At 36.4% G+C, this 25619-nt stretch overlaps 1 protein-coding gene across 2 annotated transcripts in view; it reads left to right on the top strand.

Moving 5' to 3' along the window:
* CCDC141 (coiled-coil domain containing 141) overlaps positions 1-25619 on the top strand; it is a 219990-nt gene that overhangs the window by 58566 nt on the left and 135805 nt on the right. For both annotated transcript variants that reach the window (XM_032407144.1, XM_032407134.1), the window contains exons 4-7: positions 1693-1884; positions 5722-5830; positions 10205-10458; positions 24871-24987. In XM_032407144.1, coding sequence (XP_032263035.1) covers positions 1693-1884; positions 5722-5830; positions 10205-10458; positions 24871-24987 — 672 coding nt within the window. The remainder of the gene's footprint in view (positions 1-1692; positions 1885-5721; positions 5831-10204; positions 10459-24870; positions 24988-25619) is intronic.

Genomic DNA, 25619 nt, shown 5'->3' on the forward strand with positions numbered 1-25619 from the left:
TCCAGTTGCTATAAACCTTTGACTACTTTCCAGAGTTCCAATAATGTTGATTAAGACAGTTTTTGCTTGCTTTTTCAATGTTTTTGTAGAGGGATAAAACATTTGGGCCATCTACTCTGCTATTTTTATGTACATCTGTCAGATATTTTTATATTTCATTTGGCTTTCCAATGAACCAACTTCTTTTTAATTAATTCTTATATTTTTCTCTAATTTATTAATTTATAATTTTATACTTAATTAATGTCTCTTAATTCTTATTTTATTTTATTCTTTTTCCATAATTTAGACTTGAATGTTTAATTAATTAAGTTTTTTTCTTTAAAAACAAAGTTGTTCAATGCTATGAATTTTATATGAGCCTAAAGTTAGCTAGATATCTTAAGTTATTAAACATAATAGCCTCATTATTTATTTTTCTCAAAACAGACTGCAATAGTTTTTATTCTCCATTTGATCTAAGAATTATTCTTTAAAGTGTTATCTTAAAATTTCTAAGAGATTTGTTTTATTACCTGGACTTCTTGTTATTTCTACCTATTGCATTGTGACTAGATATATCTACTTTAAATATTTTGATGCCATAAGTATAAAGATTCACAAGTACCTTATATCTACTGTAGATTGAACCATTTATCAAAATAAAATGCCGTTTTAAATCCCAATGTTTTTTTGTTTACATTTCTATTTTGTCTGCCATTAACGTCATTAGTCCTTCTTTTCTTTTGTTTGTCTTTGCCTGGTATAGCGCATCTTTTTATTTTCTAAAGTTATGTCTTTAGGGATGTCTCTAGCAAACATAAATTAGTTGACATTTTTTAAAGCTTAACCTGGTAATATTTGTCTTTTAATTGAGAAAGCTAATGCATCCACTTTTTTGGTGTTAACTGGTATTTAATCATAGTCCTGTCATTATGTTTTATTTTTTTTTTTGTATCCTGATAAATATGCTCTTTATGTCTTTTGTTTTCTTTTGCATTATCCCATTTTAGTCCCCTTTTCTGCTGATATTTTAGAATTTACTCATATTATTTTTAGTCTATTATATTTGTAAAGCCTTTCCCATTTTTTGGTGCCAACTTTAAGAATGAAACAGAATCTGTGAGCTCCTCCTCCTATCCCTAAATGAAACAATTATGTAAACACATGGTCCCCTTTATCTTCCATATTTTGTTCAAAAAATCTGTATTACCGGTTATAGATATTCTAATTTTTATATTTTGAATATTCTCTTTTAAGAACTTGTTTGTGGCATTTATATTAAGCTTCACAAGCATATTAACAATAATAATTATTTAGAATAAAGTGAGTTTTACTAGGTTCATTTCTCATAATTTTTTTTCTTTATCACTCTCTTCCAGATGTGTTCCAATTAATTTTCCTTTTTTTTGAAATGTGAGGTCAACATAGAATTCTGGACCTCTGGGAATGTAAATGTGTACCTTTGATAAATCCCTACAGTGTTTGAACAGTGTTTAAAAGTGAATGCCTTTAGCCCGGCCATGCTTTCTAGCTTATCGCAATTTCCATTGCTCCCTTCTGTCTACTTGATCTATCTGCCTGCATTGTAGTTTTTGTTTATAAATTCTTTCTAAACCTTCTTAGACCACATGCAATTTAAAATGTCCAAATGTTTAAAATATGATTCCAGGTTCTTACATTGAATGACACTCTTTTCTTTCCTGCACTTAGGCTTTGGAAGATCAGGTATGGGAACTCTTGCAGGAAGCAGACAAGACAGCTGAAGAGAACAAGGATCAGAGTCAGGTCTATGATGCCATGGCCAACACCTTGGGTGAAGCATGGGCAGCCCTTGTCTCCATGCTTGAAAGAAGAAGGGAGCTCCTCAGGTTGAGCTCTGAATTTTTTGAAAATGCCTTGGAGGTTTGTGTTTAAAAAAACTTCTTTCACATCAGAGCAAATAGATAGCACTCCTGAAGATGTTTTATTTCTACAAATAGATATTACAATCAGTTTTTAAAATGGCAGAATGACCAAGTTATATACAATGCATTTAATTTTTGATTGCCAAAACATAAAATTGTTAATATTTTAAATGTAGCTCTTCAAAAAAAAACCCTAAGGGGGCACCTAGGTGGCTCAGTCAGTTAAGGGTCTGCCTTAGGCTCAGGTCTTGATCATGGGATCCTGGGATATAATCCAGCATTGTCGGGCTCCCTGCTCAGTGGAGAGTCTTCTTCTCCCTCTGCCCCTCCCCCCCGCTTGTGCTTTCTCTCTCTCAAATAAATAAATAAAATATTTTTAAAAACCCCTAAGTACAGCTAATTAAAATTAAGTAAAATATTAAGTAAAAATAGAAACTCTTATCCATAAGTCACTATGATTTATTACTTTCTTTAGAAAATGGTAATACAGTTACTAAATCAAACAATTATCCCTAATTTTACATTATTAGGAAATGTTGGTCTAAAGTGTTCTTGTTGACTTAAAGATGGAAGATAGAATTTCTTCTGCTATTTATGAAAAGGCAATTGAGGAATATTCCATAGAATAATTGACTTGTAAGCATAGCATTTTATTTTTTTATTTTTATTTTTATTTTTTTTATTTTTTTTAAAGATTTTATTTATTTATTTGACAGAGAGAGACACAGCGAGAGAGGGAACACAAGCAGGGGGAGTGGGAGAGGGAGAAGCAGGCTCCCCTCAGAGCGGGGAGCCCGATGCGGGACTCAATCCCAGGACCCTGGGATCATGACCTGAGCTGAAGGCAGTCGCTTAACCGACTGAGCTACCCAGGCGCCCTGCATAGCATTTTATAGAGTACTTTCCAAAGGCATATAGTTGGATTCATAGTTTGAACTCATTAAAAATTTAACGAAAGAAAACTCCTGGACCTAAGAAGGTCATTTCCTCCTGTGACTTTTCTTGAATTCTGAGATGTTTTCGCAGTTCCCAATTTCAAAATGCAAGATTCAAAGAACATTATCAAAAGAGGTGTTGTATTTGGTGTAAGACAGTTATTGGAAATTTCACTTTTGACTTCTCTGTCAAGTGGCAGTACATTCATCTTGATGGGAGAGCACTGCTTCATTATGATAAAGCACTAGCTTTGAAAAATATGACATTTCCAAACTCAAAATTCAGATCTTAAACCCAAAATAATGAAGGAAGGAAGATTAGTAATAGAACATAAAAATTGGGGTAGACAATCTCATGCATCATGAACTCGTTTAAAAGTAAAAAGAAGGAGCCAAAACCTTATTGTAACTTTTAAGTTTTGTTTTCCACAGTTTGCATAAAGAAGCCCAACTATGGTTCATTTTACAGATCATCTTGGGAAAAATTTCACATGTAGTTTTCTTTCCTGAACAGAAATCAGGTGAAATGCACCTACAGGGTCAAATTGTAGATACATCTGATTCATTCCATCTCAGTAAGTGGGGTATAGATGTCAACTGCCCTTGAAATTCAACTCATTTGAGCACAGGAAATTATCTTTCTTCAGACATTAGGCCCAATATTTGTTTCTCATGGGGTAGTAGCATTAATGCCAGCTGATTTTCTCTCTGATAAGAAATTATTTCCAGATATTGCATGAAGTAAAAGGACATACTAAGCCAACTCATAATTCAGCCCATCACTCTGATTTTTGGAGAAAAGATATGGTTTCTTGTATTATCCTGCTTCCAGTTTTGTGGGTCACTTAGTACTAAGCTGAAGGCAAACTCCTTTCCTGCCCCTTGTGTTGCCAAACTATTTTCATCACTGATTCACAATAATAATAATAATAATGAGAATAGGGTCTTTGCAAAGTGTTCCACTCTTGCTAATTCTATCCTCTGCAAGATGCAAAAAGAAAAGTGGGCAATAGAAAATATCCATAAGGTAAAAGTTAACAGAACTTTAGGGAAAATTTTTCTGAGTAGCACATTGTTTGCTTATTTATTTATTTTAATTTCAAATAACAGTTGAAATATGTTATAAGTTATACAGTGACTCCAAAACTTTTTGTAATGTTCTACAGAGAAAAATCAAATCACCTTCTAGGGTTGGTTTTGTTTGTTTGCTTATTTGTTTTGAAACTTCTCTTTGAAGAATACCCTTAAAATAAGCTATCAGAAATGGAATGAATTAAAGTTGTAAATGATGTGTGGATAGGATTCCCTTATTGAACTATGATGCATGCAGTTCCATAAAAATATGAAATGACTTCTTATTGCATGGTTGATAATTATTACGGAACTGTTTCTGATTCACTGACTTAACCATCAGACAGGTTATTCTCTTATTAGACACTATGCTGCACATTAGGAACACTGTCCCTAAGCGACAGTGGCTGGTATCCACCAGATTGTTCTAACACGATAGTGGAGGCCTTCTCCATATTTCCAAAGAGAACATGCTCATTAGTCTCTCTCTCATCATTCCATGCCATTTATAACTGGATTTTATGTGGCTATGGTAATAATCAAAATGTAGTAGAACTTGTTAATCGAATAATTATAAAAAATATTAAAAATCATTAAATTCATAGATGATAGTTTGGAGAAAACTTGAAAAAAGAGATAAGCATGTGATAAGCTTTTGTGTCTTTCTCACTGATAGTTTACCTTTATGAGTTTATTCAATACCTGATACAAAGGTAAACCTATTGATTAAACTTTTGAATCTGAGTTCTAAAACAAAGCAAATACTGTCTAGCTAGACTACTAGTATGTCTACTACCATGGATGTACTGTACTGGTAGAACCAAATATGTTTCACCCTCTTCTAAAATTTTTTCTAAGATTATTCCCCTGAGAATTTTACCAGCATTTCAAATACCTCTTCTTCCTATTTCCTCCAAGGAGAAAGAGAGATGGGTCATATTCCTCACCATTTAGGATGCGAAATAGCTCTTTTTTTTTTTTTTAAACAGAGGAAAAATTTTCCTTTTTTTATTTTTGCTGTATCTAATCTCATTTTTATTTATATAAAGAATGCATAAGATCATTGATAAAAATACAAACAAAATTACAAATTATAGATTTAGAAGGTAAAAGTTCACCCCCCCATCCTTAATCTCATTCCTTCTCATAAAGGTAATCCCTTGGTGTGTATCTCTTCAGATCACTTTCTTGTTTTGTATAAGAAATGGTATTAGACATTACTTCTTAGCCTTTTTGTTAAGATCAGTGTAGTAAGGGGATTAGACTTGTGTTATTTTGAAAGTTACATTTTTTGGTTCTAGGTCTAATCACAGAAGAAAACATTAATTGTATTTCAACCTTCCCTCTAAGTGGGTTCTTAAATTATATTTACTTATAATTACATAGGTTACTGGTTAACCAAACTTTTATTGTTTGTTTGTTTTTAGCAAACTTTCTGGTTATTGTTTGACAAACTGCTTTATATGCTGGAAGTGGCTGCTTTGTTACATAGACACAATAATTTTAGTTGAAAATTTCAATAGACACTTATCAGTAAACAAGTTAAATTATTTCTGCATATATGACATATATCCATGTATGAAAGGAATAGAAAGGAAGAAGAAAGTTCTTTCGCACTTTGTAAATTGACTATATGTAAACACACGGCCTCATACAAACACCCTCAGCCCCCCCCCACACACACACAAGCACACACATCATCATGTAAACACACAAACACATATACAGTCAGCTAGGTCATGAATTCATGAAAAACATCTACAAATCACCCAAAGTGGCACACTGATTTTCATTTTTTCAAATGTCTTTCCCTTGTATTTGTGTTGTAGTTTGCTATTAAAATAGACCAAGCTGAAGATTTCCTCCAGAACACCCAGGAGTTTGAGAGTGCTGAGTCCTTAAAATCACTTCTTCAGCTTCACGAACATCATACCAAAGGCAAGAAATATGTTTATTCCTCACATAAGTTTTTAAAGGTTTTATAATATGTTCATGTGAGAATGCTCATGTGTGACAATGTATTTTAAATTTATCTGTTTATACCTCAAATTGTTCCAAGAAAGTTTACATAAAGCTTTATTTTTGGTCATCTGCTTCAAAAAAGACATAGTTGTAAACGATTCTAAGGGGATGTTAGAGAACAGCCTCCAGAGAGTCAGTTATTCAGTCTGCTAGATTTTAGCTCCTGAGATCAGAGGCCGTTCTCACCTTGTTCTTCCTTGTATCCTCAGCATCTAGCAGTGTCGGCACATGGTGGATCCTCAGGAAATATTTCTTGGTTGAATAAATTGTTGAATTCAGTGAATGTTCCTTCTCAGGGTCAGGAAATGAAGATCAGCCTTTAAATAACAGCTCTGGATAAGGAAAATCATCTTTCACTATCATAGTTATTAAAAAAGGGGGAGATAGTGGACTTTTTCCTCAGGAAGCCTACAGTTTGGTTGGGGCATGTACACATTTATTGGCGGGTTACCTGTGGGTCCCTGTTACACCACCCAGCTTACTATGTAGTAACAATTCATTTCCATATTTGTCTCTATCACCAGATGGGGAGACTCTGGAAGGCAGGAATTAGTACAATCTGAATCTCCATGATGTAGAATAGCATCCAACCCGAAGTATGTTTATTGAGTGTTATTTGTATTTAATTCCAATGTAAGACACAATACAATGATATAAACTGGAGCAATAAACAAGGCACTACAGGGACATTAAGGAGGAAAAAATTGATTCTAAACCCTGAAGGATCACAACTGAACCCTCCAGTTTTCCAAAGTCTTCTTAAAATGAACATAATACCTAAGAAGCTTCTGCTCGGGAACAATCATATTATCACTTCCTTGTTCTTAAATGTTCTTAAATATGCATTTTATATGTGGCTGAGATATAGGTTCATTGGAGTCCATTATACTATTTTCTCTACTTTTGTGTATATTTGAAAGTATATTTGAATGAGTTTAGGAAACACCATCCCACTGAGGAACATTTAGAATATTTAAAAAAATTTTAGGAAGAAATATCACCCATGATCTCAATGCCAAGACTGTGACTTTGATACTTTTTAGAAATTACTCTTTTAAAAATATTGCTTAGCAAGTTATAAATTCACTTAAGTTATGTACATCCCTCATTTATCCATCTTGAATTTGTAATTTATACTTAAGTATGGCAAACAATAGGTATTAGTATAAAATCTACTTTAATATAAACTTTCTTAGATATAATGACAATCAAAACAAATAACAAAAATTTATTAAATATTTACTTGCCTCACATCACAAGGCATTATGTCAGAAAGTAGGGTTTTATGTATGCAAAAATATGATCTTTAAAATAAACATACCATAGAGATTTTGTATTTCTTGAAGTTCATGATATTCTATCTAGAGGGTTTAACTTTGAGGAAAAATACATCACTTTGTATGATCAACTGATGGAATAAATTACTAGGAAATCACAAACAATAAAAAAGTTAAGGTATAAGAAATCAACAGAGGAAGAACCGGAGACTGACAGAGGAAACTGAGGGAAATATTTGTCCACTTTAATGACTATCATGGTAGCAGTGATAGACTGATTTTAGCCTGGGTACAGTTTACAAGTAGCCTTGGCCAGAGACTCCATTCCTAGTGGTACTATGGTAGTAGTTATATTATTTTGGCAGATGTGAAACAGAGAACCAGAAAAAGATTGCAAATGGCAATTTTGGCTAATTGTATGTATTCTGTAGGAACCAGAACAGGTTGGCCTGTTCTACTGTCAGTCTGCAATGCCCTTGCCCTTAGAGCTATGCTTCCCTCTCTCATTTGAAAAGTCTAGTGTGTAAGAACTAGTTATGGAAAGGAAGAAAAGAAGTACTATGTGGAAACCCTGCCACTTGCCCACATTTCCTGTGTGTGTGTGTAACTTTTCACAATATCATAACAAACTCTTCAACGCAAAGGAATTATGTATACATATATAGAGAGAATCAGTATACTGATTAGCATAAGATGAACAAATTAAAACTCTTCAGTTTGCTACACAAGGCCCTCTATAACCTATCTTCAGCTTGTTTTCAAGTTATTTTTTTCCCTTCCACATAAGAACTTGCTCTAGATAGGTAGGTTTTTTTTTCTGCCCCTGCCTCTCCCATCTTGTTAATGTTTGCTTCCATTTCTTTGAGAGATTTATTCTAATGTTATCCCTGCCTTTTCTTACTCTGTTTGAATGATCTCATCCTCTTTTTGGTTCAAGTTATTTTTGTTGTTCATTGCTTTGCATCGTTAACTCCCAATAAAATTGCCCAGTGCACATAATCACACCTTCCTCACTCTAAACAGATAACACCATCGAATACTTCATTGGACAGATCTAAGTCATGTGACACAAACTACTTCAAATTCTTTCCTTTTCATTGCAAACTCTCTCTTCACAATATCTTCACTTATCTCATTCTCTCTTCCAGCTCTCCAAAAAAAAGTGTCAAGTTAAAAGAGATAACTGGCCCAACTACCACAGCCTCATTATTGCTGTGCAGTTAACTGCCGAATGTTAGAAAACTGTTCAGAGTGCCATGGGAGAGTGAAAAGAACACTGAGCTTCTAATCAGAACATGTGGCTTTTAGGACTGCTTAGTCCAGTTCTAGTTGTGTGATGCTAGGTAAGGTACTTAGTCTCTGGATGTTCTTCATAGTTCTCCCTGTCCTAAAAATAAAAAAAAAACAGTATATTCAGCCCTGCTGATATTATCTTTTTTTTTCTCCCCTCTAACAGCAAATGTCTCAAAGATTGCCCTGTCTTGTTGACTTCACTTCATAACTATGTCCCCACTTCTCAACCTGGTAACTTGGCTTCTGTTTCCATCACTTTCCTATCACAAAATCTCATGCCTTCTCAAAATCTTTTTCACATCTCTAGAGAACTGCTGATCTCTAGCACTTATAGCTCTCTTAATTCTTCCCTCTTTCTTAATACATTTGATCTCATTCAAGCATTCTGCAGAAATTATTGGACATTTGTCCCATGCCAATCACTATGCTAAGTGCTGGGGATATTGTCATGGTCACTGTCTTCATTTTGCCTTGGAGCCTGGTGGCAAAGGGAGACCTTAATCAACTAACCCAACACATAAGTATAAAACTATAGTTGTGATAAGAGCTGTTAATGAGAACAATTAATAGTATTTGATTTGGTATAGGATTTGATTCAGTCTGGTTTATCCCTTGAGGAATTGGCAGTTGAGTAAGACCTAAAGTATGAGCAGAGTAATGGTGGAGAAGGAAGGAATTAAGAAGGGTGTCCCTGGGGGCACCTGGGCGGCTCAGTCGTTAAGCGTCTGCCTTTGGCTCAGGTCATGATCCCAGGATCCTGGGATCGAGCCCCACATCGGGCTCCCTGCTCCACAGGAAGCCTGCTACTCTCTCTCCCCGTCCCCCTGCTTGTGTTCCCTCTCTCGCTGTCTCTCTCTCTGTCAAATAAATAAATAAAATCTTAAAAAAAAAAAAAAAAAGATGTCCCTGGCAGAGGACACAGTTAAAAGTTCTGGGGCAGAAGGGAATGTCAGATTTGTGATATAGTTAAAAAGAGAGGGATGAAGAGTAGAGAGATTGAGATAATCTGAAAGGGAAGATAGGAACCAGACCATGCCAGACCTAAAATCATGTCAAGGGGTCTGTCCTTAATTCTAAGGCAATTGAAAGCCATCGTGTGTGTGTGTGTGCATGTATATGATGTAGTGTATTTAGAAAAGATCTGTCTGGCTAACATATGGAGAATAGATGAATGGATTGGAGAAGGATGCAAGAGGTGGCTGCACAAGTCCAGGCAGCAAATAATGTTTTCTGTAGTAGGGAAAGAGAGCAGTAAACACACGCAAGAGATAGAGGGTGGAATTGACAGATATTGGTAATAAGGGAGAGGAATGTGTCATGGACGACTCCTGGTCATAGCCTTTAAACTTCAGAATTAGTCCATTCACTTCAGAACATAGAACACATCAAGGGTGGCAGGCACCTTAACCAGCCTCACAACACTAAAAACCAACTGACACAGTGCTCAAGTCCCATGATCTTTCCCCTCCCTTACTGAATTACACTGTCACCAAACTGCAGCAACCTATCATTTGGCAGTTAATGCTACAGAAATTGTTAGGTCATGTTATCTGACCAGATGTATCACAGACATTTTCTATTTACACATTTTGATTCCTTATAGTACAATTTATTGTTAACATAAAGGTTATATATGTTTTAAATTATACAAGAGTTTGAATATTACTACAGAAAAGCTTGCTCATGTCACTATTCTTTTTTCTTTCTAATTTTCTTCTAGAACTCTTAGAACGATCTCTAATCCTTTTAAACAAAAGTCAACAGCTCACTGACTTCATAGAAAAATTCAAGTGTGATGGACCTAATGTGAATCCTGAGTTGATTCAGGGAGCTCATAACAGCTGTCTGAAGATTGACAGCCTTCTTGAGCTTCTACAAGATAGGAGACGGCAACTCGACAAGGACCTGAAGCAACAGCAGCAAGAATTGGGTCAGGTTCTGCAGTTATTTCAGTGGGACCAGCAAGAAAATCAGGTAACCCAAAGGGGAGTTGATGATGTCCTGACCTCAGCTAATGAAGTTGGATTATTGTGTGGACTAGCTGTTTCCTGGGATGGTTCCTCAGTTGTTATGGTCAAATTCTTTGGTCTTTGGTCCAAACTAACATACTGTTTTCCACATACGTTAAATGAAAAACAAAGATTTTTATCTCCTCTCATCATAATATTGCTTTTATAAATGGGAGAGTACCTGTGGGTAGTTTGAAAATGACTGTGTTCTACTGTTGGATTCTCTTTCTGACGTCCTTCCAGGTTAACTTTTAGACACAGTTCCTTGAAATTCTGAAATATAAATTGTAGCTTTCTTGAAAGTTGGCGAGGCATGATGGTGCTGAACTGTGTAGTACGTTGCTACTAATGCCAGTGAAAAAGTCTGTCAGCCCCAAGGAGTGTTCTTAGAAGAATGGCCTGGGGCCAAGGAAGAAATATGACCTTGGCCTGTGGCTGGATGTCAGTAGTTAGAGGGCTTTGGGGCAAGAGGTTCGTGTTTGCAGGCTTTTTAGAACTCATTGCCCCAACTGCAGGCACGGCTTTGGTCAGTTGTCAATATGCTTGCTGTGCACTTCTTTTGTCCCAATTACGTAAGGGTAAGCATGGATAGAACTCTTTGCAAACCTCCAAATTAAGTAGGTGGGATATTTATTGCAATATTTCTAACTGTCCCAGTCCCGTGCTGAAATCTGTACAGAGTAAAGAGAGGGGATTTTCAGGGAGAAATATGTGGAAGAGGCCTCCTGGCCTGGATGCATGGGGAAGGAATCTCTTCACATGTTTTCTGTTGCTGCTCTGATCCAGACTGGAGACAGACCTATAGCTGGGAGCATATATGAGGCCAGGAGAAACTGATTCTTATTTCAGGCTGGAAAAATGAAGACTTCAATGATGATCAACCCTTCAACTAATGCTTATCGAGTACCTACCATGTGCCAGGTGCTATTATAAGTACTGGGAATAACAACACACAAGACAAAGTCCTTTTCCTCCAGGAATTTCCTTTCTAATGCAGCTTCTCAATCTCAGCACTATTGACAGTTGGTGCTAGATAATTTGGGGGACTGTCCTGTGTACTCTAGAATGTTGAGCAGCATCCCTGGCCTCTACCCACTAGATGCCTGCAGAATATCCTCCAGTTGTGAAACCAAAAATGTCTCCAGACACTGCCAAATGTTCCTGGAGGGCAAAATCACCCCCAGATGAGAACCACTGTTCTAGTGTGATTAGAAAGGCATACCATAACCAAATGAATGATGATAAGCGCTATAAAGAAAATCAGATAAGGCAATGAATTTGTCTTGTGTTGGTCTACTTTTAATCAGAGAAAGCCTCTCTGAGGAGGTGGCATAGAGCAGAGGCCCAAATGCAGAGGCCTCCAGTCATACATTCTGCTTGAATTTTATTGCCTCCCCCTCAAGTCACCATACACTTTTTTTTTATTATGTTATGTTAATCACCATACATTACATCATTAGTTTTTGATGTAGTGTTCCATGATTCATTGTTTGTGTATAACACCCAGTGCTCCATTCAATACATGCCCTCTTTAATACCCATCACCAGGCTAACTCATCCCCCCACCCCCCTCCCCTCTAGAACCCTCAGTTTGTTTCACAGAGTCCATAGTCTCTCATGGTTCGTCTCCCCCTCCGATTTCCCCCCCTTCATTTTTCCCCACCATACACTTTCTAACCCACCTCCACTCTCAGCCCTTTTGCCCAGACTCCTGCCCACTGCTGTCTTGTTTCTGCTGTGCTTTGCCTGCCGATCCCCACCCACTCCCCAGTATAGCTCTTTGCCTACCCCAACCTTTACATGCTCCTTACCAAGAATACTGTTATCCAGTGCCATAGTCTTTTACTGAGGATTTGGGCATAACAAAGGAAAATTAATCCTTAGGACAAGAATGAACTTAAAATTGTTTATCAGACAAACATTTCCAAAGTTCCCTGTCTTCTCTGTTGTGAGTCCTTTATATACCACTCTCTTTCTCTCTCCCTGTCCCTCTCTTCTCTCCCCTAATCCTGACCTGACCCCATGTTCCCAGAGCTGCTGTGCCTTTCAAGAAACTTTCCTCTTATCTCTCTGCATTGAGTTCATGACCCCACCCCTACCTCTAGGGCTTCCAAGTTTCAAAATGAACATTTTAACCCAGTCACATACTTAAGGGAAATCCAGGTACTTTGTCATCCCTGGAAATCAGAAAGACTCAGTGAGTCCTCTAACTTATGGGGTCTCATCTTTTTTAGGAGGAGTGTGTGTTTTTATTGAGGAGGTGCTTTTTTAAAGTAGACTTTATTCTTTAGAGCAGTTTTAGATTCACAGTAAAACAGAGGAAAATACAGAGTACCCTTTCTTCCCACACATATACAATCTCTCCCACTATCATCATCCTGCACCAGAGTGGTACGTTTGTTACAATCAGTGACCTAAATTGATACATCATTATCATCCCAAATCTATAGTATATGTTAAGGTTCACTCTTGGTGCAATATATTCTGTGGCTTTAGTCAAATGTATAATGACATATATCCACCACTGTAGCATACAGAATAATTTCACTGCCCTAAGAATCCTTTGTGTTTTGCCTCTTCATCCCTCGTTCACTCTAATCCTTGGCAACCACAGATCTTTTTACTGTTTCCATAGTTTTGCCTTTTCCAGAATGTCATATAGTTGGAATCAATATGTAGCCTTTTTGGATTGGCTGCTTTCACTTAGTAATATGCATTTAAGATTCCGCCATATCTTTTCATGGCTTGATAGCTCATTTCTTTTTAGTGCTAAATAACAGTTCATTGTCTGGATTTGTCATAGTTTATTTATCCATTCACTTACCAAAGGAGATCTTGGTTGTTTCCAGGTTTTGGCAGTTATGAATAAAACTGCTGTAAGAATTCATGTACAGATCTTTGTATGGACATAAGTTTTAATTCATTTGGGTAAATACCAAGGAATACACTGCTGGCTCATATATAGTAAGAGTATGTTTATAAGAAACTGCCAGACCATCTTCCAAACTGGCTGTACCATTTTGCATTCCCACCAGCAATGAAAATTCCTGTTGCTCCACATCCTGCTCAGCATTATCAGTGTTATCAGTGTCTTGGACTTTGGCCATTCTGATAGGCGTTTAGTGGTATCTCATTGTTTTAATGAGTCTCATATTTAAATTGGGAATAATAACTCTTAATTGACAGAGTTGTTCTAAGGATTAAATGACATAACTTGTATAAAACATGTAACACAATGCCTAGCATTCTAAGAGGAACTTACAAAATATTAGTTTCCTTGTCTTCCCTCTCTTTGGTTAAGCCTTACAACCTATGAATTCTTTCTCGCCTGGTCTATATTCTTTCCCCTGGGAAAGAATGTGTATTTGTGGTTAAGAGAACGAGGCTTTCAATTAGACTCCATTTCTAACAGTCCCAAACAAAAATCCATTTAAAAATAATAATACAAATAAATGTTATTTTTAATAAAATTGGCCAGTAAATAAGTTAGTCATTTCCATAAATATCAAATTTAGGCTCTTAACCTTAAAATACCCCATGTTATATTTTCTCTTGTTAACACCAGTGACAACAGCCGGAGTAATTAATAAAATAACTGTTGCTTCTGTGTGCTACCTTGTAAGAGCAAAGATACTGGGTCCAGACTGTTGGCTGAGTTAAAGTCCTGGCTCCATCACTTACTAGCTGAGTAACTGAGCAATTATTTAACTTCCCTCAGACTCAGTTTTCTGTATAATGTAGATATAATATACCTACTTCAAAGTGTTGTTAGGATCATCAAGCAAGGTATTATAATGCCAAGTGCTTAGAAGAGTACCTGCCACATAGAACTGCTATATTAGTATTAGCATTTTTTGTTATCCTACCTGAAAACGACAGTGAAGACCCAACATATTACATACTCCTATACTCCTACCCACTTCTACCACCATGCTCAAGTAAAGACTATTCTTGCATTGAGGCTAATCTCACTATTTGTCTTGAGTTCAAAAGGTATGATTAAATAAAGCTTACTTTGATGATCTCAACAGCCATACTTGTTCAATGGGCATTCAATGAGTAGTTTAAAACAAAAAGAGGGGCACCTGGGTGGCTCAGTTGGTTAAGCGTCCAACTCTTGATTTCAGCTAGGTCAATGATCTCAGGGTTGTGAGATCGAGCCCAACATCAAGCTCTGTGCTGAACGTGGAACCTGCTTAAAAAGTTGTATTTGTTTCTGCTTGTCACTTAATAATGCTCATTTGTTAAAAATGTAGATTAGATCACTATCCATATAGATAATTGCTATTAGCATTTGGCATACTGCCACCTTCTAGAACTTTATATAAGCATGAGCACAGTCACAAGCACACACACATTTATTAAAGAAACACCTAACAAAACACATAAAAAATAATGGAATTAACCTATGTATGCTATATTATTACCTGATTTTTTTAATTAAATTGAACAAATCATAGGTATATTCTTGGTCAAAAGTACAATGTATCATTTTAATATAGTATTTCACTATTTGAATGTAGCATAGTTTTTTTTTATTGAAGTATAGTCGACATGCAATGCTATATTAGGTTCAGGTGTACAACAATGTTTTGACAATTCTACATATTATGTGATGCTCATGCTCCTCAGGATAAGTGTAGTTAACAATCTGTCACGATATAAAGCTATTAAACAATTTAAACAAAATTTTATTGATGAGGAAGTATAGTCTCTCCAGTTTCTCAATATTATAAACAATAATTCATGCTTAGTGTGTTGAGAATTGTATGAACAAGGAAGTATTTTAAAATCCAGGTAGATACAAGCATAATTATCTTACCTAAGTTTTTAAGTTTTTTGGAATATTCTATTTTAAAGTTTTGTTGATGCAATGGTAAATGGTGGCAGCAGCAGCAACACCTAGTCAGATGTGACTCTGTTAGAGAGTAATTTGGGCTCTATGTCTATCATGTTCCTGGATGATCTACCTGATAAACCGAGAACATTGTGGAACCAAGAGTTGGTACAGAGGCACATGTTTCAGTGGAAGGCAAAGACTTTTTTGTCAATTCCGTACTTATTTTAGAGGAACATAAGAGCTGTCAAATCTTACAATGATAAAATACCAGCTTTGTCAATCATTATAACCACTTAAGAAAAAGGAAAATTAAGTAGAAAATTAGAGCAAAGATTACTGATGAATAATAATGTGGATGTCTGAATATCTGACACATCTTCTCTCATAAGGGCCATTTAAAAGATGCATTTAGTGCTTCTCTGTTTCTAAGTGTTTATGGCCTAATGCTTTGAACTATATAGTTCAGCTAATTTTCCTTTGGAAAAGAAATTAACTGACCAGAATGATGGTGATGTAAGATTTATTTCCATCACAGGGAAAGAAACAAATGAAAACCACATACTTTTCTATCTTAATTGGGATGTGATAGTCTGATAAACATAATCATAGCATGTTCTCTCTTTATCATTGTTTTTCAGATGTAAAAATGTGTACTTGCTTTACACTTAAAGATGAGCGGCTGGCTGACCTTTCTTCCCAACTCCAGCAGCATTTTATTTTGCACATAATCTGCTTCATTAATGAAAATCAGAAGCAGCTTGGAATATTTCGTGCATAATTAATTATCTTGGCAAGAAGATTTATGAATGTAATTTTTCTCAATTGCTCCAATCAGGCATAAGTGAGACAAACAAATAAATTAAAACTAAGTTATTCATGGTCTCTTTGTACAAGACAGTGTCAAGGACATCTAAGAGAATTAAGTAAGACATAAGGGCAGATAATTTCTTTTTACTATCCAGATCACACATACTTATAAGATACAAATCTTTGCAGGGGGAAAAGGGTAATAGAATTCACATTTGTAAGGTTTTATAATTTGAGTACCATGCATATCATAATTATGTAACCATATGTAATCATACTCCTTGTCAATAGGCAATTAAAATTACATCAAAGATGGCACATATAAGCACAGCCTCAGGACACCAGTCTTGTACCTGGTAGGCAGCTATAAAACTGTGTGTGTGAGTGTGCGCGCATGTACACATACACATACGTGCAAGTATATTCTCCTTTATATGATGCTATCTTCTAAATAGGACTTAGAGCTTGAATGATTGACCAGCTTAAATTAATATGAGATAACATAAAAGTGCCTAGTTTAGTGGTAAGTTTTTTTTTTTTTTTTTTTTAAATCTCTCTGGGGGACCTGGATGGTGCAATTGGTTAGGCTTCTGATTCTTGGTTTCAGCGCAGGTAGTGATCTCAGGGTCCTGCGATTGAGCCCCGCGTCTGGCTCCGCACTCAGCATGGAGTCTGAGTTTCTCTCTCCCTCTGCCCCTCCCCCCTGCTCACTCTGTCTCTCAAAAATAAATAAATACATCTTTAAAAAAAAATCTCTCTGAACACAGCTTTCCAACATTGACTGGCATAAAACCAAAATAAAGGTTGAATTATCTTGGAGATACTGGTATCCAGTACCTTAGCCCAGTAACAGACATACATAACTTTCCAGGCATTCGTAGATTAAAATTTATTGCAGAGTTTTAACACATAAGCTATCTCTAGAATTTACTCTAAGACATGCCAGCAGTAGATGGAAAATATCTGAAAGTACAGGAGAATCATGTTTTTTTTTTAACTCGCATGCTTTTTATTATTATTATTATTTTATTATTATGTTAATCACCATACATTACATCATTAGTTTTTGATGTAGTGTTCCATGATTCATTGTTTGCGTATAACACCCAGTGCTCCATGCAGAACGTGCCCTCTTTAATACCCATCACTAGGCTAACCCATCTCCCCACCCCCCTCCCCTCTAGAACCCTCAGTTTGGATAATCATATGGTTTTGAAAACAATAGAACCCCCTCCTAAACAGAATGCACACTAACCATTATTGCAAAGTGGTTAGCATGCATTCATGCTAAGACACTGATGTCTTAGTACAGAGCAAAGACACTGCATGTCAAAGGTCCTGACAGAGGGACTCTGGTGCAAATAGTGTGGATATCAATTCTAGCTTTTACACATACTAGTTACCTCTATGCTTCGTTTTCCTTTTCTGTAAAATGATAATAGTAATAGTATCTATAGATTTTTATAGATTTTCAATAAAAATAAATGATGTTATATATGTAAAAATGCTTAGAGCACAGCTTACATATGGTAAGTGCTCAATAAATATTCAGATGTTCACCATCTCACTATATACATTGGTGGGCACTTTCTGAGCTTTACTGGATAATCACTGGCACATAAAATCCTACATGTTGACCAGATCCCACACCAGTTTTCTAAATCACTAGGTAATCTTAACTTTCTAAAACGTTTTGGTGTAGAGGGGAAATAAATGCCATTTCATGGCTTGGTAGTCAGCCTAGTATTTTCAGAAAGTTAACTTTATTTGTAAGATAAAGTTTAAAATTAACTTTTTTCTCTTTAACTTTTTTCACCCTTTAGCTATTTTTTTTAGCTCATTTATACTTCTTATGGTTGATTATGTAATCATGAAACTTAGTCTGTCATTTCTACATACTGTTCAATTGGCTCACCAACATTTTAATTAGACACAATGATTTAAGCCCCCTAATCAGTTGTGAGAGGATTGGGGGACACACACCATGACCAAATGACACTCTGCAGTAATAGGACTGATGACAAAGCTGTTTGATATGGGTGCTCCCTGGGAAGGGCTCTGCATTGATCCCTGATCCTCAAACCCTCCCATCCTGTGGCAGGGTTAGCTGCCGCTACCTGAGCTATCTGCTAAGCCCCAGACTGCCTGTGGATCTCCTCCCACTACCCGGAGCTCTGTTTCCTCCCTGCCCCTGGTGCTGGAGATTGTTGCTTTTCTTTCCTTCTCAACACTACTACCACCCCAAAATGGCCGGGAAGTGGGACTTCATTCTCATGGTCCCCAAAGACAAGCAAAGAGTATGATTAATTTTAATGTTTTTTAGGAATATTTATAAGCAAACAAAGTAAATAGCATACTTTGAAAGAATGACAACATCCCTTAAAATTTAGCAGTTATTTATCCTGTCAATATGATAGGTTCTGACTCTCATTTTTTCCAACAAGCAAGAATCTAGGCCAAAGCTTCAGTATGAAATCTATTTGGCTGCATGGCTTAGGAACCAGGATGGTAATGTGAAAATGTCAAACTTTGGTCCCACTCCTAAATAGCTCTGTAATGTCTGTTTTGTGTCTCTCTGTCTCTCTCTGTCTCTCTCTCTCACACACACACAAGCACACACACACACACAGAGTGAATATAATTAGCTCCAGATCACTTACGGTGGAACCCTAGGTTATATTGGGAAACCCGTGCCTTAGATATTTTTGGCAGAAATGCACATTGTTGAGACACTGGGCTAGTCTCTGTTTCCTTTCTTGAAATAAAGGCTTTCTTCTACTGCTGGGGCGATTTGCCCCAGTGAGTCAGAGGCAATGCTAGAAATAAAATTTAGGACTAGAAACATCCACCATACTGATTTTAGCTACTGGACTAAACAGCTTTCTTCCATTAAGTAGTTGAAAGTAAAGAACCTACATAAACATAAACAAGAGTTGAGGCCGGTCTTGGGAAGGAAGTCTTTAGTGCCATTTTTCTTGCTATATAGATGTGAGAAGAAAAATGATATGCCAACACAAATCAGAATAATTAAATACATAAAACTGTGATTCTAGACAGGGAAATAAATTATCTGTGAAGCTGTTTATAAAGTAAAAAAATTGCTTCCTGACAAACAACATATTTTCGCTTTCCTACTACCCATCAACAGAGAATACTGAGATTCCATAATTTGTTGAGGAGATACTAATACCTTCCAATTGACTTCCATAATTCATGGAGAGTTTCCAAATTCCACAAAAGAAACATTGTGAACATTATCCTCCTAGAATCAAAAAGTGAAGTCCAAATATTCGTAAGCCAATAATTAGTCCCAGAATGCATCTAAAAAGAAACCCAATCCATGTTTTTGACAGTAATTCTTCTTTCCTCCCTGCTCCCAAATCCTCAGTTATAAACATTAATGACACAGCTTTAGTATCTCTCTCCCTAATATACATGATCACCCAATGGAGCAAATGGATATTTGAAGTTTTGTTATTGCCTAATTAAATACAGAGCACATTTGACTGCATGGCCTAATATGAAATAATTTCCCTACTGTAAAAAAACAAAAAACATTATGGGAAATAAAATAGTTGTTATATACTAACATGCCTTCAAAAACAAAGTAGATGTTAGAAGTGTCATCTGTGGCCATCCCCTATGATTGAAAACACCTTTGTATATGTGTGCATTTTTGATACTTGGAAGAGAGACTATCAAAAAGTCTTGGGTTAAGGAAGATAAGTAACTAATGCTTTTTCCTCCCCCTTATCAGTTTTCATCTCTAGTAGTAACTGGATATTTGTCAAGAATTGCTCTGCACATGGAAAAGAAAATGAAAGTAATTTGACAAGATTTTCATCCTCCCTTAAGCATTGCTGTTAAGGTGGTTTGAAGTACTTATTGCTGGCTCACCTCCTCCTGCACACCTTGAAACAAAGTTCAAAAAATAAGATCTGATCGCAGATTGTTGAACAAATTGCACAAAAAGAGACTGGTAGTTTTTGGCAGTCTGATGCATCGCTCTGGGCTGCAGCAGAAGTTCACCTTCTTGCCACCTGAGTTTTCTCTTCTTGACTGTCAGAGTGCGTTTTCTATCACTGGCACTCCCATGTATTAGTCCTGTCTTTGGAATTCACGGTTTGCGCTTACTGTCACCTCTGCCCATAGCCGGCCTCTTCCTCTCAGGCAGTGCTCCTAAAGGGCCTGACCCACGTCTATGCTCTCGAAGGCAATATTTCCACTGAACCCCCGTGGTAGTACACAGACCCTATTTCCGTGTTAAACTCTAACTGTGGTGTTGTGTTTTGGTTTTTATCTTAAGAATGTTCGTAAAATAGCCTGATAAGAACCATTTCTCTCCTCTGGAATCCTCTGGTTCTGCATATGGAGGTGAGGAGAAGGAAAACATTAAACAAGAAAGCGTGAATTCTGACCATGACATTTCTGTCTGTGGGGCTTTCCTCTTATTGGTTGTGTGACCTTAAGCAAGTTGCTAAACTCATAACACACATGCTGGGTGTGTTTCCTCATTGGCTGAAAAAGAAAATCTCTCCACAGAGGAGGGATGTAAAGATTGCATGAGGTAAGTTGTAACCTGCCTAGAGTAGTCCCTGACCCCTTTCTGCCAAAGGAGAGGGGGTTCATTTCTCTTACTTTCTTCATTCTTATTTCTCAGCAGGGTGTTGAGGTGGGGATGGGTTGTCCAATAAGCAAAAACTAGCCTTTCCTTGCCTAGTTAGTGCTCTCTTCTAACCTTTCTCCTCTTCCTGATATGTTCCTGCATCCACTCTCCTTCATGTATCTTCAGTCACTGTGCCTGCAAAAAATGCTAAAGTCTCATCTAATAAATAAAGAAAAAAGTGTGGAGAGGCCCCGTTGCTGCCTCTGCTTCCTTAAAGCTGTTCCAGATCTCTCCTTTACTGAACCAATAAACTTCTTTGGAAGTATCATTAGTTCTACTTCCTTATCCTCCCTTCAGTGGTCCATAAATGCTTACCAACTGAGATCTCATTTCACCATTCTCTTGACTCTGTTATTTTAAATTGCCCTTAATTAAAACTCAGTCCTTCGATCTATATTTAACCAATATGGATAGTCTGAATATCCTTGAGTGGCAGAACTGTTCAATAAAGATATATAATTCAAGTCACATATATGATTTCAAATTTTCTAGTAGCCACATTAAAAAAGTAAAAAGTTGGGGCACCTGGGTGGCTCAGTCAGTTAAGCATCTGCCTTTGGCTCAGGTCATGATCTCAGGGTCCTGAGATCAAGCCCTGTGTCGGGCTCCTTGCTCAGCGGGGAGTCTGCTTCTCCCTCTGCCTCTCCCCCCTGCTCATGCCTGTTCACTCACTCTCTCTTTCTCAAATAAATAAATAAATAAAATTTTAAAAAAAGATAAAAAGTCACATAAAAAGTGAAAAGCAATAATACATTTTATTTAACCTAACATACCTAAAATAATACTTCAATATTTAATCAATACTAATATTCTTAACAAGGTATTTGTATTATTTTTTATACAAAGTCTGTGAAATTTGCTGTGTATTTTACACTTAGAGCACATCTCGATTTAGACTTGGCCCAATCCAAGTACTCAATAGCCATGTGTGGTTAGCGGCTACCATACAGGACAGTGCAGATCTACATACAGCATTTGAGTGAGTTTTCCTGGCAGCTTTCATTTCCAAGGCAGCTCTTGGTTTTGCTCCTGCTTTGAATCTTTGTTGACTTCCTTTTTATTTCTATCTCCCTTTACTCTCTGATAGGTGTTCCCCTTCTCCCCACAAAAAAAGATCTCCATTCCTTCTCTATCTTAGTTCTACCTCCACTGGGCACTGAGTACCTAGAATGTCATGTCAAACTGCTGGGATGATCATGAACACATTGCTTAGTTCAAGCTGAAAGGTAGGAACTGAGAAGAGAAAGGAAAAATGTTCTAATTACCTCCTTAATCCATCACTGCCCAGAATTGATTTCCAGGGCATACTCTGAATGTTTTTTTCTTCCTTCTTTTCTGCATCCCCTGAACCCTTGGCTCATGTTTTCATCCTTTTGCAAGGACCATGCTCTACAGAATGTCCTGATGCATCATTTACTGTACTTTATCACTCAGGCTTTTGGACAGCAGCTGATATAATTTAAATACTTATAAAAAGTGCTCTTGGAATATCTATGCAGCTGTCTGCAGTAGCTACTTGTGGGATGCAATGACTGATTTATTGGGTGGCAGGATATTATGGTTGACATACTCTCAGTAACTTAGGGTGTCGTGCTTTTACATCAGAAGGACTCTGAGAGCCTATTCTGTGTGTATGCTACAGTACCACACAGTAATCTGATTTAAAAGGCTGCTCATGTGTATGATACCTCATGATGAGATGTAACACCCTGACAATGAACTACTTACTTCTGAGTTTTATGCCAACTTGTTTTTATGTTTCCTCCCAGGGTGCATTTGGTAGTAAAATTGTGTAGATCTAAAGAGTCAGCATGCTTTGTCAGGAAGCTACGGGATCAGAATACACAGAATACCAACATAGATCTTTAACTACATTCTCTTAATAGGGAATAGTATTGCCATACAGGAATAGTATCCTTTGGGGGTTGAATAGTATTTGCCAAATCTAGAGGATGAGGTCAGTAGATACCTTTTAAAAATCGAAACAACTCACTCCTCTCCGGCTTTCATCACTGCTGGCATGTGCTAGATGACAAGTCTTTGACTCACAAAACTGAATAGGATTATCTGAGGGTTCAGGGTTTAGAGATTAGCAAACACCTGTTTGTACCCAGTTTTTATTCACTCAGATTCTATATTAACTTTCCCTATTAAACATTCTTGAGATTTCTGAGTTCCTCCCATGTTAGCTAAGAAAAAATAAAACTCACTCCCAGTACTTAGTCAGTGCTCTCTTAAACTTAGTTATATTCATGATCCATGTTTCTTTGATGAAACCTTTAAATCATTCCTCTAGTTGTGGTTTTATATGGGTTCACTGCATCTTTTGTGAGAAACTATTTTTATAAAAATTAAATAAATTAATGAATAAATTTTATAGCTCTTGATAAGATACTCTCTGTGGGTTCTAATATGCATATTGTACATATCACATAGTTCTAATTGGGATAACAGAAAGATAGATTATCTTCAAATAATTGTAAATACATATACAATACTTTAGATATGGAGATTGGCTAATGTGTATATTGTGTACAGGTTACCAAATATTCTGAAAAAAAAATATGTGTACTTCATATGTAAACTGCTACAGGGTTACCATTATTTTTAAATTGCGCTGATGGTAGCCAAAAATGCTGGTTAACAAAGATTTCCAGTTAGCAGAAAGCTGGAGAAACTCTCTTACCCCAAACTGTACTGCTTATTCCATGCTGAAAAATGCTAAGTGTTGGTATAGACCATTTGATGTCATAATCAGTTTTGTGATATCAGCCCTGTAATGGTAATGGAATGTCCTATTCTAGGTAACTCCTAACTTGTGTGTGTGTGGGGGAAGGGAGGTGTGCATTTATTATGTGGAGCTTCAGGACTAATCTAGCTTTCTCTTTGACTATCTGCTTCACACATTTCTCTATGTTATAGGAGTTCAGAGAAATCCTGAGGTTGTTGTAGGCAAGACAACCTAGGCTGGAAAAAAAACATAGTACAACGTTTGGGCATTGCCCACCATTTTGAATGGGATGTCAGAATTCATTCTTCAGGCTTGAAGTAGTACCCCCGATGGCCAGGGCTGTAAGACTTAGGTTACCTAAGATGGCAGCACGACACAGTGAAAAGAATAATGTAGGTTTGGAGACAAACCTGGCTCTGCCACTTACTGTATGGCCCTGGATACGCTGCTTCACCTCTCCTCATCTCTACAATGAAGATATCACACTTGTTAGAGAGTTGTTGAGAGAAATAGAGATGATGCCCAAAAAGCAAGTAGCAAACTGTCTAGCATGTTGTGGGCTCTTAAGGATCAGTAGCTGTGATGTGATCATGCAGATAACACTGTAGGATTTGAGAGTAAAACTCTCTTTGCTTTAACTGGGATAAGGAACCTGTATCCAGGGGCTCCATGTCATCGGTCCCATGTCTACTTATGTCACCATTTAAAAATGTACAGCTTCTTTCAAGTCCTTTGCTATTTGTTGTTTCAACACTGTGTAAATCATGTATTGTAAATCAAGTCTAAATGAATGTGAGTCATGCCCTTAGCTGTTTATAATATCAGTAGAATATTAATAATTTCTCCATTTATTTTCTGAATACAGATTTTCAGCAATTGCATTGCTGAAATATTTTTGCATTGTCATTTTATAGTAGAAATACAATTCTACATATGCTAATATCTTCATGTAGGTTTATGTAACTACATACTTACATTCATATTCTTATTCAGGGAAGATTTATATTCTAAAAGAATGCATGAGTTATAGACTGTGGGAATCTATTCTGGTTCTTTGTTATTAGGAGATTTTGAATTATTTCCTTCATTCCATGTAATCTACTGAACTGATGTATCATTTTCATGCTTTTGGGGGATTACTTTATTTTTTTCTCTTACGTAGAGATTGAAATGAAGAAAAAACAAACCTGATCATATTTAATATGTGAGATGAGCTTATGTAGAAAGAAACTGAAATAGCTTAAGTTTTGAAAAGGTTAAGGAAATATTTTTAATTTCGGTTTACTTATTCTAATCATTTGAAATTTGGTCTCTCTTTGTGCTTCTTACCTAGGTTACTTGTTGGTTTCAGAAAACCATAAGAGATTTACAGGAACAAAGTCTAGGTTCATCACTTTCAGACAATGAGGAGCTAATCTGTAAGCATGAGGAATTGATAATAAAAGCAAAGGTAAGAGACACATTAAAAATAATTTTAAAATGCATGGTCTTCTTTTGAATATGCTTCTGTAGGTAATGTAGAGAAGTACTAAACCCTCTGAATAATCCACTGTTTACAAAGAAAAGATTCTGATAGTTATTAGCTAGTACCACTACCTACTGGCTGGGCTTCTAGAATAATAAGGAACAAAACAGCCTCTACAATAATAATAACTATCTTCTTTTGAGTAGTTACTATCTATCAAACACTATGTTAAGTATAAGAGATGCCTTATCTAAATTATCACAAAACCCCTAAGGGGTACGTATTATTTTACAGATCAAAACAAACAAAACACAGAGGCTTGGAGATGCAAAGTAACTTGACCAATGTAATGTATCTTGTCCGTGGCAGAGTTGGAATTTGATTCAGGTCTTATCTAACTCCAAGGCCCAAAGCTCTTAAGCCTATATTCTGCTAGCTTTCTAAAAAAAATTCTTGTTCTACACTAAGATCTCATTATGCTATTACTTTTATGATTTCCAGGTATAGTTTGCTTGCTGTTCCCATTTACATTTCCCTATTTCCTTAACTTGCTTCACATTTCTTCATTTTGCAAAAAAGAAATGGCTACGAGCCAGTCAACCACTTGTAGATATGTG

This window comes from Phoca vitulina, unplaced genomic scaffold (assembly GCF_004348235.1).
Source record: "Phoca vitulina isolate PV1807 unplaced genomic scaffold, GSC_HSeal_1.0 scaffold1, whole genome shotgun sequence".
NCBI classification, from domain to species: domain Eukaryota; kingdom Metazoa; phylum Chordata; class Mammalia; order Carnivora; family Phocidae; genus Phoca; species Phoca vitulina.